The sequence below is a fragment of the Lissotriton vulgaris genome, chromosome 4_1 (genome assembly GCF_964263255.1).
Source record: "Lissotriton vulgaris chromosome 4_1, aLisVul1.2, whole genome shotgun sequence".
NCBI classification, from domain to species: Eukaryota; Metazoa; Chordata; class Amphibia; order Caudata; family Salamandridae; genus Lissotriton; species Lissotriton vulgaris.
In genome coordinates, this window is record NC_141691.1 from 127,884,088 (window position 1) to 127,902,439 (window position 18,352).

An 18,352-nucleotide genomic window follows, 5' to 3' on the forward strand; every position below is an offset into this window, starting at 1 on the left:
GGCACAAGTTCTGCATTTCTGGCTTTTCCTACTGTGCTTTATATTGCCCAGCTTGGATCATGAGGCGCGATCCCGGTGTTATCAACTGAAGATGAAGCGAGTTGGAGAAATCCAAGGTGTTTCTGAAGCACCCGCCAGTCTGAATAATTAAAGGGAGATGCAAAAGTACATTCTCTTTGCGCCATTCTGTATACAGACCTGCCACCCTGTGGCACCTCCAGCAAGTGGGTCTGCCATGAGTTATGAGTAACAGGAGAAAGTGCCCCGAAGGGACCCAATGCTAGATACTTCCTTATTGCTGTAAATCAAATTACCATTGAAGGAAGGGGCTGTCATTCAAAATGAGTGGCAGTTGTCAAGCATGGGTAGAGACTCTGCTAGGAGATGGATCTCGCATAGCTTTTTTTAACAGCAAGGACTGATGAGCCATTACAGATATGGATGTACTTTGAACATCACACACTCATTTGCTACTGAATCACAATCAATACAGACATTTCACACTTCACTCGATGGACAGGAGACAAGCAGTGTTTTGGTTTTGATGGACTGGCCGATTGATAGGCAGAGTCAGACTGATCTTTTGTGGAACCACTCAAGTACTAGGCTAGCAGGCAATAGGGTTTGAATGGTGCAGCAGCACCAGGACGAAAAGCTCTAGACACCCCACTAAACACCTAATATTGCTAAATTTTAGTACTATACAGGAAGTCTCGAGAGCAGTTATCTTGCAATTAAAAGGGGCTTGATTTGAATGGTGCAGCAGGTGCAGTGGCACCAAGACCAAAAGCTCTAGGGACGCCACTTTACGCAGAATATTGCTACTAAACAAGCAGTCACAAGTGCAGCTATCTAGCAGGCACCAGGGCCATTATTTCAATGGTGCTGCAGGTGCAGTGGCACAGAGGCCAAAAGTTGTCACAACTCCTCTAAACACCAAATATTGCTATATTTAATTACTAAATAAGCAGTCACAAATGCAAATACCTTGCAGACACTAATACCTGGATTTCAATGGAGCAGCAGGTGCAGTGACACCGGGACCCAAAGCTTTACGAATCCCATTAAATAGCAAATATTGCAATTTTTACTACTAAACAGGCAGTCACAAGTGCAGGTACCTTACAGGCGATAGGGCCATGATTTAACTGGAGCAGCAGTTGCAGTGGCACTGGGCCCAAAATTTGTCATAACTCTTCTAAACACCAAATATTGCAATATTGTACTACTAAACAGGCACTTACAAATGCAGTTATCTTGCAGGAACTAGGGCCATGATTTGAATGGTGCAGCAGGTGCAGTGGCACTTGGCCCAAATGTTGTCAGAACTCCTCTAACACATAATATTGTCATTACATCAATTAATTCTATTATTTCCCTCTTTCACTTTATGTTTCAAAATGTTGCTATTACTTACCAGCTCTATACCACTAGTAACAGTACAATATATTGCCTTTATGTACATAAACCAGTCATAACACTTCAACAGACTTTCTGTAACTTATATTGTACAACTATTCAGCAAGCTATAATTTACAACAAAACACAGTTAATTATTAATCACATAGGCAAAACCTTATGCATTTACCAGTGCTTGTTTAATTTGAGCTCGCTGGACTCTCACAAGAGTCCCTCAAACCCTACCGTCCAGATATACAAATATTTTTTACCATCATTCGTCATAAACTCCTGAATGGATTAAAACCAAATCACAAAGAAAACACACACTTTCTGAAAGAAGTTCTAGCCTCCTGCCAAATTTGGCTCAATTCCATTCAAGCAGTTTTGCGATATTGTGTTCCAAAACAGTCTATGGAAAATGCATCGGGATTTTGGATTTTGGGACCCCCTTTTTTTCAGCCCCTCCTTCACGGATTACCCGGAAACTTTCAATGAAGAAACAAGGCAAAAAAGAGCACATTTTAAAAAACGTTTTGTGAAGATTCTTAAAACGGCTCCAAAGTTCTCAGCAAAACAAAAGTATATTATCTATGGAAATTCAGCCCTAACTATAACTATCCATTGGTGATATAAAGAAATCGGCTTACATACATTTTAATAAATAAATCAGTGCAACGGAAACACCTATGTCATTTAGAGATCCTTTATATGGTCACCACATAAATGCCCACGTTATCCATATACTTTTTGTATTTTTAAAAACAAAATCCTAAAGCAGGAATTATTTTGAAAATGCAAAAATGTATGACCCGTGCACCATGGGAGTTGCCTCCATCTTTCTCTTTCAGTAACCAACAGCAACTGCCAGTGTACAGCATTCTAGCCAGAGTGTTGTTCTACCAGCATCATACCATATTCTTCAACACTTTACATTCCAGCAGCACTAGACTGCTGACCAGGGTACCACACACTACTGGAGCCAGATGAAACCGCAGAAAGAGAGGCCATGCTTAGGCACAAGTTCTGCATTTCTGGCTTTTCCTACTGTGCTTTATATCGCCCAGCTTGGATCCTGAGGCGCGAACCTGGTGTTTGTTGTGTCCTGTTGAGGGGATGTGATCGCCCTAGGGGTAATGATCTGGGGCCTACACTCAGGGGCATCTAGTGCTAACTAGGCCTAACACGTGGCCCTAGAATAAACTCAGTCGGACACTGGGAATAACTTTGTTGCTCGGTCTGCGCGCTTCCGAATGCCTACGTGCGTGCCAGACCTCTTTTTATTATAGGGAGTCACATGACCAGCGCACCCCACGCCCAGGGCGTCAGGGGCGGGTCTCCAGGAACATAACATTCCTCCTAAAATAAGGAAAAATCAGAACACAGCAACAATCAAACTCAAACATATTCAACTGGTCTCAGTAATAATTAGGACCGATGCCTTCAGCGTCTATTAGTTTCAGCACCACCTCGTTCGCTGGTGTACCTAGATCATATACATATTCAAATGGGAACAGTCTTACGTGAAGTAGTCTCGTAACCAGCCGGAGGGGGTGGGATTGTTTCTCAGTCGACGCTGCGACCCCCTGTGACTCAGCATTTCCGCTCCAGCCTCTGACTCGGGACGTGGCGCCTCTCTGTCGGCCCCCTCCGGATCTGGGGCCTCATCGAGGGCCTCCGCGTCACCTCCCACTTCTTCACTTGCTGCTTGCAGATCGTTACTTTGGCTGACCTCGTGACTGGGTGTTGATTCCACATGTGGGGTGTTAGTTGCAGTTTCAGTTTGTTCAACACCCTGCCGGTGCTTGGACTCTGTGGCTGCAGAGTGAAACAGTTTAAAATGAGACACATTGCGAGTCACCATTTCTCGTCCTCGGATCACTGTAAGGCGAGTGCCTTTTACCCCAATCACTCGCCACGGCCTTTTCTCATAATTGAGTCTGAACTTGCAACTAGTTATGCGATTACGAAGAAGCACCACATCTCCTCGTCTGAATTGGGGTGGAACCGCCCGTCGTCTTTGGCTGATCTTTTCAAGTGTGGTTTTTCTTTTCCTTGCGACTGCTTCCTCATTGACCACCGCAGGCGACCACTGGGGATGATGAGGAATGGAGTCCGTCACCACTCGCCCTAGGAGAAGATGTGCCGGGGCAACCCCCGTTGTGGAGTGTGGGGTCTGGCGATAGCTTCGAAGAAAAGTGAAAATGGCCATTTCCACGGACTGTCCCTTGTCATGAGCAATGCGGATGACTTTGTTCATTGTCCTCATGAACCTCTCAGCTTCCCCATTGGCTTGAGGCCACCGAGGTGTTATGCGCCTGTGACGTGTCCCAAGGGATGACAGATAGGTAGCAAAAACCTGCCCTTGGAATGGTGGTCCATTGGCCGTTCGGAGTTCCTTCATGGCACCATGAGTTGCAACAATTTTTTCCATTTTGGGGATCACACAGTCCGCACTGGTGCTTGACTCAATTTCCACCTCGGGATACTTTGAGTGATCATCTATCATCACCAGCGTGTGTCTTCCGTCCGGGAGACTGCCGAAGTCCATACTGACCCACTCCCAGGGTCCCTGTGGTCGAGGCTCTACGATTATGGGGGCTTCCCGGGAGACTTCTCCCGTAACTTGGCAGGCAGTGCACGACCTCACCACGCTCTCCACCATGTCGTCCATGAGGGGGAACCATACTTTGATCCGCAGCCGGGCCTTGGTCTTGACCATCCCCTGGTGACCTACATGGGCTAGCTGTATGACTTGTCCCGTGAGAGCCGTGGGTATTACTAGACGATGCCCTCGCAGCAAACACCCCGCCGTATCTTCATTAAGTTCAGCTCTGACATGATACAGACTTTCCATAATTTTCTGAGCCTCCGGGGTGAGCGCTTTCCAGCTCTCCTTGGCTTTATGCCAATTGGCAGTTCGAAGGAGTTCCTTGGCCCGCTGTATGCAGGCGTCTTGGGCCGTGGCGCTCACAACATCTTCCAGGGATATGGGGCGCGGGCATGACCTAGCCACCACCCACTTCACGTATGCTTCTGTTTCTTCCGCCTCATCCATCTCCTCCGGAGTTGCGGGTCTGGGATGGCGCAACAGATAATCTGCCGGGTTCTTCGCTCCCGGTTGATACTCGATGTTGCAGTTATATTCTTGCAGCTGTAGTAGCCATTTCTCAATTCTTGGGGGTGGTTTCGATGAAGTCCCTGAGAACAAAGCCACCAGCGGCTTGTGGTCAGTCACCACCGTGAATGGTTTCCCATAGACATACAGGTGGAAGTGTCGACATCCCCAATGAATTGCAATTGCTTCTTTTTCAATCTGTGAGTATCTTTGTTCAGTGTCTGTGAGGGACCTACTGGCGAAGGCAACTGGAGTCCAGTCTATCTCATCCCTTGGCTTTTGCATCAGTACGGCCCCCAGCCCCGCCGGTCCAGCATCCACCGCGATGAGTGTGGTGTTTCGCGGGCCAGCGTGGTGTTACTGGAGAGGGAGCTCTTGATATCTTGAAACGCCTTCTCCTGCTGCGGTCCCCAGCTCCACGGAGTGGAGTCCTTAGTGAGCTCACGCAGTGGGAGGGTTAGGTTGGCTAGATCCTTGATGAAGCGGCCGCAGTAGTTTACCATGCCAAGAAAACTCCTGACTTCAGTAACCGTCGTGGGTGGTGGCGCATCCTTGATGTCTTTAACTTTGTCAGGATCGGGGTTGACGCCTTCAGCTGAGAAAACGTATCCAAAGAACCCTATTTTGGTCCGCAAGAATTCACACTTGTCTCGGTGTAGCGTGAGCCCCGCACTGCAGAGCCTGCGGAATACCTGTGCCAACCGGTGATTGTGTCCTGGAATTGTTCGGGCATGCACCATGATGTCATCACTGACATTTATCACTCCAGGTATGCCGGCAATCAGTTCCTGAATTACATTTTGGAAGACTTCAGCCGCACTGGATAATCCAAAACTAAGTCTGGTGTATCTGCGGAGTCCGATGTGGGTGGAGAAAGTTGTGATGTTCCTTGACTCTTTGTCGAGCACCAGCTGATGGTACCCCGCACGGAGGTCCAGTTTGGAGAACCAGCAGGCTCCAGCCATCTCCCCGATTAAGTCGTCTATTGTGGGGGTGATATGGCGCTCCCGTTTGATGGCAGCATTTGGGAGACGCATATCTACGCAGATCCGGACCGCTCCCGGCTGTTTTGGTTTCCGCGTGACCACAATGGGCGAAACCCAGGGGGTGGGGCCTGACACCTTCTCGGTTATTCCGGCTGCTTCCAGCTTGTGCAGTTCTTCTTCCACTAGTGGCAGAAGGTGGAACGCAATGCGACGGTGTCGCAGGGCCACCGGTTGCACTGTGGGGTCCACGTGCAGATGTATCTCACGACCTTTGAAACACCCAATTCCCTCAAATAAATCTGGAAAGTCCATGAGTAGTTGTTGCACCGACTCTTCATGTACTCCAAAGGCAAACGTGACCACCCCCAGGTCTTCGGCTGTCCTGCAGCTCAATAGCATGCCTTGGCCTTCTTCCGATACGAAGATGTTGGCTCTTGTGACCTTGTCCCCATGGCGGACTGCCGCCCTGAACTTCCCACGGATCCGGAGCGGGACGTCTTGACCATAAGCAAACACAGTTATGGGGGTGGGGCTGAGGTTCGGAGGTGCAGGCATGGTTCTGTAGAGAGACGCACTCATAAGATTTATGGACGCGCCCTTGTCCACTACCGCCATGATCTCCTGATCCACCACCTGGATGGAGCATTGGGGCAGTGTCCTGGTGCGTCTGGTGGCGGTGCCGATCATGTGCACCTTGTGTACTGACTGCTCCTCCTCATCGTCGTCATCCATGTCGCTGTTGTTGGGCTCACCTTCCACGACCGTTTGCACCGTCTGGCGTGGCTTGCGGAACCTCTTGGACCGGCATACTTTTTCGAAGTGGTTCATCTTGCCACATCCTGAACATCTCTTGCCCCGTGCTGGACATTCTGGTGCCGGGTGCCTCGGGCCTCCACAGTAACCGCATGCCTGTCCTGAGGCTCCGCCTTGGGTGGGTGTCGTTCTTTTGGGCCATTTGGACGGTGTATGGACCTGTATCTTATTGATCGGTTCCACCTTCACGTTGGCTTGTAGCGCCGCCTCCATGTGTGCCGCCCTGGCCTTGGACAGCTCTTTCGTGCGGCCAAGGGTGAGAATGTCGGGCAGAGGCTTCCCCGATTCCTCCAGGATTCTCTCTCGCAGCTTTGCAGAAGCGCACCCCTGTATTATCTGTCCCCTGATCTCCTCCGTCACATCCTGGAACCCACAGGTGAGTGCCAGTTTCTTAAGTCTGGTGTGGTACACATCCAGGGACTCTTCCGGCAGTTGCCGTGCTTGTCGGAAGATGAACCGTTCGTAGTCCTGGTTCGCCATGGGCTCAAAGTGCGCATTGAGAGCGTTAATCAGGGTGTGATGAGTCTTGGGGGTCGCCTCTGTGAGGGTCCGAGCAATGGAATGAATGTCCTTGCCGCCATGGTGGAGGACCATAGCCCGCTTCTGTTCTTTATGGACCTTTGTGGCTTCAAAAGAATATTAGGAGCCTGTCCACCCACTCCTTCCATTTCGGCGCGAGAGTGGAGGGCGCGCCCTCCACCACAAACGGTTCAATGGGCGGAATGGTAGCCATCGCCCAGAACGCGCTTGATCAGGCCCGTTGCCGGCCGAGGGGAGGTCCAAAGTGGCACTTCGAGGATGTCGCTGACGGCTGGGGTCTGGCACGGAGGTGTCGATGCCCACCGGCAGTGCGGGCAGTGACCGCGGTGTGCCTTTCAGCAAACGCAGCGGGGCGCGTGCGACCGGCGCTCCGGGGTCGGATGGCGATGAAGCGCCTCGAGACAGGCAGACACCACGTCCTCTCGAGCAGCCAGGCAGTACTGGACGCTGCCCAGATCGTCTTGCCAGGCGGGCCGAAGTGCGCTTCGCGCAGGTGCCACCAAGCTCGGTGCGGCACCAGATGGGGAGATCCTGCGGGGGACAACCCGCACACGACCAATCGGGCCTCGATGCGCAGCAAAGCAGCGCCGCTCACCTCCAAAGTGCCAGGGGTGGCAGTCGTCGTCTCTCCAGGCGCGCTGTGCGGGGGCGTGTGGGACCGCAAGGCACGAGCACCACGCGCGATTGGCAACGCTCGCAGCCGCCTCACCCGAAAGTGGGCACACACACACCCCAAGCGAGGGGACGGCAACCACCCTCGTCGCCAATTGTTGTGTCCTGTTGAGGGGATGTGATCGCCCTAGGGGTAATGATCTGGGGCCTACACTCAGGGGCATCTAGTGCTAACTAGGCCTAACACGTGGCCCTAGAATAAACTCAGTCGGACACTGGGAATAACTTTGTTGCTCGGTCTGCGCGCTTCCGAATGCCTACGTGCGTGCCAGACCTCTTTTTATTATAGGGAGTCACATGTCCAGCGCACCCCACGCCCAGGGCGTCAGGGGCGGGTCTCCAGGAACATAACAGTGTTATCAACTGAAGATGAAGGTGTTTCTGAAGCACCCGCCAGTCTGCAGAACTAAAGGGAGATGCAAAAGAGCCTTCTCTTTGCGTCACTCTGTAGGCAATCCTGCCAGCCTGTGGCACCTCCGGCAAGTGGGTCTGCCATGAGTTATGAGTAACAGGAGAAAGTGTCCCGAAGGGACTAATTCCTAGACACTTCCTTATTACTGTAACAGAACTCTACACAAATTACCATCAAATGAAGGGGCTGACACTCAAAATAAGTGGCAGTTGATAAGCCAGGGCGAGTCAGACTGACCTTTTGCGGAATCACTCAAATAATCGGATGGATTTATAATAACAATCCGCATTTGTAAAGCGCACAATCAGCCGTAAGGGTCTCTAGGCACTGGGGGTCCATTGGGAAGATTACGCAAGCTATTGCCCAGAGTCACATGGTGCTGGGCTAACCTGCCGCCGGTGCCGGGGATCGAACCGTGATCCCCAGATTCCGGAGTCAGTCGCCCTAGCCGCAGCGCCACACCTCTTCCTAGTCAACGCCACAGTTCAGTTTCCATGCTCATTGTCCTTTGCAGCCGCCATGTTTGAGTGGAGTCCACATCTATCCAATGGCAGCAGGATGGCGCACAGTGACACTGTAAAGATTGCTGCCGTGGAAGGCATGTGTCTTTCCTGACAGTGTGAGAAATATGTTTCAAGAATGTTGGTCTAGACAAGAGTTTTATGGAAAAAGAAAAGATAACAACAGTTGGCGATGGGTCCTCTCAACTGCTTTCCAGACAACTGAAGTCTTGAGTATTTCCACCACAGTTCCATGACTGCCTATCAGAAGCCCAGAAACTCCTGATTCTCTTGTTCACCCAGAACATATCACATCCCTGTCAAGAACATTATGATGAAATAGCAATGATACTGTATTTACAAGAACATTTAACAACGTAATACAATACCAGGAGGGATGGAAATAAACGCAGTAGCAGGTTGCAGAATCAACGTTGTTAACGCGCATATACTTTTATTACTGAGTCCTCGCGTTTCTTTGGTCTCCTGGCCCTCGGTCACTTATTCTCCGTATGTCATCTGTCTTTTTTTCAATCCCTGCTTCCGTCACTACCACATTGCTTTTGGAAATTATCACTCTTTTCGTATTCCCCATTGCGCTCCCTCTCCCAATATCATGTAATTTCTACACACACATTCTTTCTTTTATCAACTCCCCTCATGCTTCCTTTTCTGAACCATGCCAGGATAGCCCCTGTCCATGGAGTTCTTCCTTTATGCAAGAGAAATGAAGATTCTTCAGTCAATGAATGAGGAGTGGCAGTGGCGTCACTAGGGTTGGTGTCACCCGGTGCGGGTAACTCATGGTGTCACCCCCTCAGGACTTACCGCATGGACCATCTCACCCTCTGCCCGCACCATCTCCCCTCTGCCTGCACCATCTCTCCCTCTGTCCACACCATCTCCCCTCCGCCTGCACCTTCTCTCCCTCTGCCTGCACCATCTCCCCCTCTGCCTGTATCATCTTCCCCTCTGCCTGCATCATCTCCTCCTCCTCTGTCTGCACCATCTCTCCCTCCGTCTGCACCATCTCTCCCTCCGTCTGCACCATCTCTCCCTCCGTCTGCACCATCTCTCCCTCCGCCTGCACCATCTCTCCCTCCGCCTGCACCATCTCTCCCTCCGCCTGCACCATCTCTCCCTCCGCCTGCACCATCTCCCCTCCGCCTGCACCATCTCTCCCTCTGCCTGCACCATTTCCCCTCCGCCGACACTATCTCTCCCTCTGTCCGCACCATCTCCCCTCCGCCTGCACCATCTCCCCTCCGCCTGCACCATCTCCCCTCCGCCTGCACCATCTCCCCTCCGCCTGCACCATCTACCCTCCGCCTGCACCATCTCACCCCCGCCTGCACCATCTCACCCCCTGCCTGCACCATCTCACCCCCTGCCTGCACCATCTCACCCTCTGCTTGCACCATCTCACCCTCTGCCTGCAAGATCTCACCCTCCGCCTGCACCATCTCTCTCTCTGCCTGCACCATCTCTCGCACCATCTCTCCCTCAGCCTGCACCATTTCCACTCTGCCTGCACCATCTCTCCCTCTGTCTGCAACATCTCTCCCCCTGTCTGCACCATCTCCCCTCCGCCTGCATCGTCTCTCCTCCGCCTGCACCGTCTCACCCTCTGCCTGCACTGTCTCACCCCCTGCCTGCACCGTCTCACCCCCTGCCTGCACCGTCTCACCCCATACCTGCACCATCTCCCTCTCTGCCTGCACCATCTCCCTCTCTGCCTGCACCATCTCTACCTGCACCATCTCTCCCTGCACCATCTCCCTCTCTGTCTGCACCATCCACCCCCTCCGCCTGCACCCCCCTCCCCCGCCTTCTGCTCTTTTAACCCTTTCCTCGTCGCCTTTTACCCCCCACCCCCCGATGGTTTCTCCCACACAGTTTTTGGCTCTTCTCAAAGTGACTGAAATAAACTCATGAAATGCGCTTTGAATTCGTGCAAGCAACACTGAGTGGAAAAGTTTAAATAAATAGACACAGAAGACACACTCGCCCTCACCTTCGAGCAGAGCAGGGACGGGGACGGAGGGGGGAGGGATTGAGGCTGGCCAGGATGGGGGCACAAAACGTCTAAAATGGGGGTTTTACGGAGAAAATGTGACCAAAAAACATAGTGCACCTTCCAGTGGATAATTGGATATAAACACAGGAGAAGCTTATTAAGTAAAAGTCAAACTTAGTTTGTATTATTATTCCGAGTAAGGCGTTTGCCTTGCTGCTCACTCGGCTCTCAGAGTCTCACCTCAGGAATGACCAGCTTGTTCTGGGCATTAGTCGTCTGTCAAGCATGCTAGAGGGGTTCCGAGTCCAGGGTGGGCAGGCGTCACGAGGCTGACATGAAGAAATCCACTCGTGAAATGTAACATTGGCAAAGCGTCCTTCTGAGGCCTAGTTAGGGCAACTACCTGCGACCCTGTGACAGTGCGTACAGCGCGCTGGTGGCTGTAACGTACACTCCATAGGAGGTAAGAAGAAAATTTGGCAGTGAAGCATAGTACCTGAGCACTGTACACGGACACAAATGTGGAGAGTCGAAAATGCAGATCAAAACAATAAACACCATAAGGATGTCTGTTGGACATAATGAAAGCAAAAACAGGGCTCAGCTGGATAAGAGCAGTTAAATAAAGTAAATGATTCTCCAGGCCTGAGAACAGGTGCTAACTTCTTACCAAGGCGAAAAGATATGAAGATAACCAGAAACTCAATGGGGTCTGGTAAATGACAAAAAAATATATTTTAAATTTATAAATTTTATATTTTAAATAATCAGCACGCCCAGACAATATTGGTTGGCGAACGTTTTGCTACCTGCAAAAGAATGGCTGCAACAGAACAAGAAAGAGTATTTTAACCAGATAATATATAATACATCCAAGGGCAAGGAACTATTTAAGGTCGGAAAAGAAATGACAGCTAGGTGGGCGGACATGAAAATAATTACCGAAGGCAACAGAGTTTTCGGATGTTGCGTTCACTTTAGGATTGAAGTGGAAGTGAATCCGCAGGGGAACGCGTGGTGGTTCAGGGCTAGCGGGTGCTGAAGGGGTGTCCTCCGTGCATGGATACACGAGGCATCCAGTCCAAAGAAGGAAATGCGGAAATAAACGATCTGGGGAGGAATGCGCAAAAGGCTCAACAGTAAGGCAGCATGCATTGGAAAAGACCAGCAGCACTTAGCCGTATTCGTGAAGAAAAAGTGTGGCAGAAGAAACGCTGTCCCGGCGTCAGCCGGCTAGAGCGATATGCCGGAAAAGGATGGTCTTTTCAAGTAAACGCTAGATTGGCGGGATGACGCCAATTCGGCCTCCCCGGGAGTTAATGAAAGACGCTCAGGGCGGGACAGGGGCGTATCTAGAGCTTCTGGCGCCCGGGGCTATCCCCCAGATCTGGGGAAAAATTACGGTGAGCAGCAGGGGTGGATTGGCAGAGTTTAAGTTACAACGCCACTCTCTACTCCTCTGCATAGGAAAGGGCGTGAAACTGTGGCGTAAGCATAGAGCAAACCTCGAAGGTGAAGTCTTAGTTGATGAAGGCCCACCAGCACTAAAATGGTAGCTAAACGCATAAGTAAATGCATCCCTTCCTCCTCTTTACACCACTCCATACTTAACTGCTACTACAAGACCACAGCTGTAAAACCACCCGCTAGACATCAAGCACAACACCAAAACAACTCCCACATAGATCACACTCTACACCCACACTCCACCAAACAACAACAGTATTTAGAAACATAAGCAAAGCTATACCTATCTCCTTTTTGCTCCACTCCATGCATGTCATTTAAGAAACACCCCTCAGGTCCTTATGCATGAAACCAATGTCACATAGGCCACACTGTACACATTAATTCTCGAGAAGGCCACTGAAGTTGCACTGCGAGATAGTGCTCATGAGAAAGCCGCTGAAGTTGCACCCCTAGATAGCAGTGCTTGAAGTGCAGGGCTCCCAGGCCTCCCTGATCCGTGGGTAGTTTCAATTATGAAAGGAAAGTGCTACTCGGCACCATTCATTATTTCAAATTAGATCCCCTAGCATGGCATCCATCATATGGAAGAGGCTCTTGGATCTGGGAATTGGTAAGTTTGAGAAACAGTACAGTGATCTTGACAGCACTCTGCCACTCATTCACCATCCATCCACTCTGCCACCCATCCATTTATCAACTCTTCTATCTATCCAACCACCCATCCACTCTGCCATTCATTTATCCATCAATCCATCCACTCTGTTATTCAACCACCCACTCGTCCACTCTGGCATGCATCAATTCCCTCTGCCATCCATCCATTTTGCCATCCATCAGCTCCTTATCCATCCATTTATCCACTCTGCCATCCATCCCGCCATTCATTCATCAATCCATCCACTCTGCTATCCAATCATGCATTCAGTCACTTTGCCTTTCATCCATTCATGCTGCCATGCGTGCATTTACTTTGCCATTCTTCCAATCTGCCACCCACCCATCTATTCATGCACCAATGCCATTGGTATGGCTTTGCAGCACTTTGCTGGTTATCACTAGGGCCTCCTTATGTAGGCGGTTTGGAGCAGTGGCGGTCGGTCTCAAACTAAGTGAGACTGGTGTTCTTAAGAGTCAAAGAAACTCCTGCAAAATGGTCCCTGTTCAGCATTTGTAACGAGTGTCAGGTGCATGAACTAATGAAGCATTGATGAGTTTACATTCATGTAATATCCGCACACCTTGCAAGGCGCACACTTAGCGCGCCTTAAAAGAACACATACGTGTTTTGCACAGCACTGGATATGCGCTCTCTTAAAAAATTGCAGGTAGAATATATATCTGGCCTGGATAACTGCAGTGCACGTAGCATGACTCTTATTGCTCAGTGATAGCCATTCACTTGAGAAAAGAAAGGCTGCAGAATGCAGACATACACTTTACGTTTTTGTATATTTTTTCAGTGTGAGCCTGAGAATCAAACCTCCCACTTATCGACAAAATAATGGCTGTCGTCCTTTCCCTGGTATTAAACATGAAAACCCAACCCTAGGACTGCAGAATGTCAGCATAGAGCATGTCTTTTAATAATACGACATTACATGTGGTTGTGTGTGTATTTCCAATTCCCACTCGTACATTATATACTAGTAATGACCCCCGACTGTTGGTTGACCTGAAAGCAAGTGCGATCATAGAAACAACATTGTTTTACACTTACATTACATTTTTCATCTGTATGGGGCGTCTCCTCACCTTCATCCAACTGGACTGTCTGCAGAAAATTGCCCGCCCAGCAGCACTGCCGAGACTTCGAGAGTGCGTAGTGGTGGCGCGTGAGCGTGCGCATGCGCATCACTGCTGCATTTAAACAGCACAGGACCGGGGCTGACCCAAAAATAATGCCTAGGACCTTGACGGCCCTGGGACCAGGAGCGCTGCGCTTGCTTGCACTTACATACACGTTGTGCAGTGCTGCTCGACTGACTGTGTATACCCAAATAAATCCCGGGCTGCCACCACAGTGCACGCAACTGCCGCCGGCCGCCTCCAAATTAGTGCCGCCTGGGGCGGACCGCCCCCACCCCCCCCCCCTCCCCCCCCCCCCCCCCCCCCTAGCTACGTCGGTGGGGCGGGATCTTCAAGCGGTCAAAAAAGGGATCGCGGGGAAAATTCAGGGCCCGATATGGAGTGAAAAACAACACAGGAGATACATACAAAAACTTGAAAACAGCGTAATGGTGTCACCCCATGCAATGGTGTCACCCGGTGCGGTCCGCACCCCCCGCACCCCCCTAGTGACGCCACTGAGGAGTGGTTCTATACCTTCACAACAAATGCTGTTTTTGCTTCTGCCTCCAATCCAAAGCACTGCAATGCTAACTGCAAACACTCACTCAACACTGTTTAATGCTTCAACCACCCCATTCGCCTGAGGGTGATAAAGTGTTGTTTTGTGATTAGCAATACTTTTTCATTTAAAAAATGCCTTAAATTAATTTGATACAAATCGGTTATTAGTGTCAGAAACCACATCTTATGGACTTCTCTCGCTCTGAAAAAGTAATTAAGCTCACTGGCATTATTTCATTCTAAAGCTCATTCTCAGGTTACTTGAAAAAATAATCCACCATGACAATGGCATACTTTCCCTCTAACACTTGAAAACAGGCTGGACCGCAGATGTCTTTTCTCATTTTTTGCCAAGTCTGTCTGGCAAATTCTAAGGTACTATAACTGTCTCTATAAAATAAGGAATCTTATCACTCCTAGCACACACTGTGCACCCTCTGACAAACCTCTCTATCTCCCTATCTTACCTGGCCATCAAAAATCGGTGTGATCCATGCCACTATACACATCGGCCACCATCTTCATAAACATGATTCACAATGCTCGCGGCTCTTCCGCCGTATCCATTCTACGCACCACTACGTTTACCACTGACATTTCAAGCCACATACGCTTAGAATTGCCCAGATTCACATCACTGTTCAACACCCTAGGCCATCCACAAGCTAAATGCTCCATCACTGTTTCTCAGCCATTTTTTATCCCAGTTCTCCAACCCTCTTCATAAATTTCCCCTTCACATGTCTGGTCGATTTATCCTACCATCCAGTCGTCTTCCTCATCAGCAACTCTTACTTCCATTGGTAGTCTTGATAGGCAGGTGGCATTTACGTTGCAAATGCCTGGATGCTGCCGACATCTTACTATTGAAACTTTTCTATGCAAGGAAGACGTTAAACTCCTAGTAGAACACACCTACAATTTATTTACAATTATTTTGGGGCGAGACTATCTTCATGGCACCATCAGCAGGTTGAAAGGCTAGTATTGAAGTTCATTTTTTTTAACGTTGTATGTTTTGTTTACAAAAATACGTGGCTAGTCGTTACGAGTATGAGTAAAGCCAATAAAGGGGCGCGATTCACAGAAATAATTTGAGTCAAAATCTTAACTTTACTACTTTGGATATTCACAAATGGCATTTAGGAGTAGTAAAGTTAGGATTTTATCTTAAGTCTGTCTTAAGTCTGTCTTAAGTCTGTCTTAAGTTTGTCTTAAGTCAGACTTAAGACAAACTCCTAACTTTACTACTACTAAATGCCTTCTGTGAATACCAAAAGTAGTAAGTTTAGGATTTTATCTCAGATTAGTTCTGTGAATCGGCCCCATAGATTTTCAATATAGTGAAGTTAATCAGCTCTGAAAGATTAATACTGATGTATGTGTCGTAGGCTGAGCTACAGGCGCCATGGCCGGAGGATCCAGAGAACCAACCAAAGGTCAGGTCTGGACCACACTGCAGAAGTATGCATTTAGCACTCACCCACAGCCAATCATCGGATGTGCTGCTTCCCATACTCAAGCGAGAGGTGTCGCTCACCGATGCAGTGAACGCTTTGGAAGAAGCCAATGGAATACAGACTGGATCCCATGGACCTCTTTGCCACAGTGAGTGGGAGCTACACCAGAAGAGCCTTAATAGCGCCAAGAGGAGGCCTTACCTAGAAGGAAACCATGTTGAAGAGGGGCAGTTTCCGCAAGTAAGTAAAAAGGCTCTTTTTTAATTAGTGTCTTATTACATTTTTTCATTCTTAACCTAGTTCTAGTTCTATTTAACACCTTTACAAGTATAAACATTCTGAACCTACATATTGTTGGCCGGATTGTCAATGGGTTGAGAATTCTAATTTTATTACAAAGAAATGGATAGCAGTCTGAAGTAAATTGGTTCAATAAAAGTAAACTTTCTCAAATGATGGACTTTTTTTCAGCAGCTAAATAAGGGTGTTCCTTTCCATGGAGTTTATTCGTGTGTGAGGAATCTAGAGGAGTGGACGATGGGCACACTGCAGTGTTCTTCTCACTTTGAACCTGTTTTTTGTGCTCTATTGTAAAGTTGAGTAGCCCTGCATATAGACGAATACTGCTGACTAGTTTACAACAGGATTCAGCACCTGCCACCGATAGGTGGTCTAGGTTAGGGATGCCTGTGTAAGGCAGAGTAACTGGAAGAATGCTGCCTTAATAGTAGAAGATCCTTAACTAATAAGACATAGGGGCATATGTAGGTAGCCGTTTGCGACTCTCAAATGCCGAAATTCGGAAAATTTCGGCGTTTGTGAATTGCAAACGGCGTTTTGATATGTAGGTGCCACTTAGCAAAATAAGGAATCGCAAAAATTGCGATTCCTTAAATGCTATGTATGGGTGCTTTAAAAATTGTGATTTTTGCATAAGGAATCGCAAAATACCACCTACTTCAAGTAGATGGTATTTTGCAAATTCCTTCAAAAAAGCATTTTTAAAAAAAATTAAAAGTGCCATGTGGCGCACAGACATGCCCTTAGGGCATGTCTGTGCGCCACATGTACTTACACGCACATTCCAGGGGTGCAACAGGTGAACTTTAGACACCCTGGCACCCTTGGAATTTCGATTCTCAAATTGCGATTTACTCATAGAAAATCGCAATTTGAGAATGTATCCCCATTCATTCCTATGGGCCTCTTAGCCCGTAGGAATTGTGAAGATGGAACCACATAGAACACCATGAATGATAGGAATATAATAATATAGCATTACAAATATTAACAGTCTGTATCATGCAAGATATAACATTTATTATAGCCAACTGGGCAAAAGAGAACTAAGGGCCAGATGTACTAAACGATTTTGTGATTGTGACCTCTGAGATTTGCTAAATCATTGCATTTGTAACAACAAAATCCCAATTGTATGTGTACAAAACCAATTTTCTTGAGTTGTAAAATGGCTTTGTGGCCCATACCAAATTGCAATTTGTAAGGACCATGAAAGGAGCATTCCTTCCTAACTATGATTTGGTAACCTATAGACCATTGACCAGTTATCTACACCTCAAATGATGTGGTATTGGGACCTCTTCTCCTCTAGCAATTGGGTTGCTACCCTGCTCCTTTTGAAGTTTTCCCAAACACTTATGTTTTTTTTTTTTTTTTTTAAATTTTTAAAACCTTTATTGTAGTAAAGCACACAGCTATTCAGCCTAACATCCCGGAGGCAAGGCAGCAAAGTCTCAGAACGTTCATAGTGCTAAGCGATTCATATCAGAACAATGCAGGTTGTTTTTTATTTTATTTACAAACAGAAACGTGAACAGAAGCGCCCGAGGGCGCAGAAAAGGCAATGGAAGGAAAAATGGCTATGAGTCAGTAGGAGGCGCCAGAGGCTAGAGAAGTTTTAGAAAAGAACTTAAGTAGGATGTAGAAAAAAGGGGGGGGGGGAAAGGAAGAACAGGAGAATCAGAACAAGAGTAGCATAGCTGTTGTCAACGTCTACGGCGACAGGCGTTCGTCGTGGGGCATCGGTTCAGGTGGCAGACACAAATCACCTCTGTAAGCGTTCCAAGCCCCCCACACCTTATTCCATGTCTGAGGCCGCCCCCTGGCAGTATACACAATCTTTTCACGCAACATGCACCAATCCATGTTGGCCTTCCATTGTACCACCAGGGGGGCCACGTTGGATCCCCATTTCTGCGCTATGTCCCGTTTAGCAACCATATTGCCCAGTGTAGCCCACCGGGTCTGCGCCGCGTTATAGTCATTTGGCTCCCAGACATTAAGGAGGCACCTACGCGCCTCCGCAGCCAACTCCACTCCAGTCACCTCCCTCATCACTCTATGCACCCTCTCCCAGTAAGGGGCAATAACGGGACACTCCCACAATATATGCAGATAAGTAGCAAGGGCTCCGCAGCCACGACGACAAAGGCCGTCTGGCGAGAAGCCCATACGCACAAGCCGGGGGCCGGTGACGTACACCCGGTGAAGGATTTTGAACTGGACCAGCCTCAGACGCGAGGAGATGGCGACCTCCTTAGGGGAGGACACAGCACTCTGCCAGTCCTCGTCGTCCAGTTCCAGCCCATCGGCCACC

The 18,352-nt window shown here is 48.8% G+C and overlaps 1 protein-coding gene across 1 annotated transcript in view; it reads left to right on the top strand.

Annotated features, from left to right (window-relative positions):
* The window catches only part of ARHGEF9 (Cdc42 guanine nucleotide exchange factor 9), a 1,106,557-nt gene that overhangs the window by 314,106 nt on the left and 774,099 nt on the right, over positions 1-18,352 (top strand). Inside the window, exon 3 of the mRNA XM_086918380.1 lies at positions 15,667-15,975. Coding sequence (XP_086774506.1) covers positions 15,667-15,975 — 309 coding nt within the window. The remainder of the gene's footprint in view (positions 1-15,666; positions 15,976-18,352) is intronic.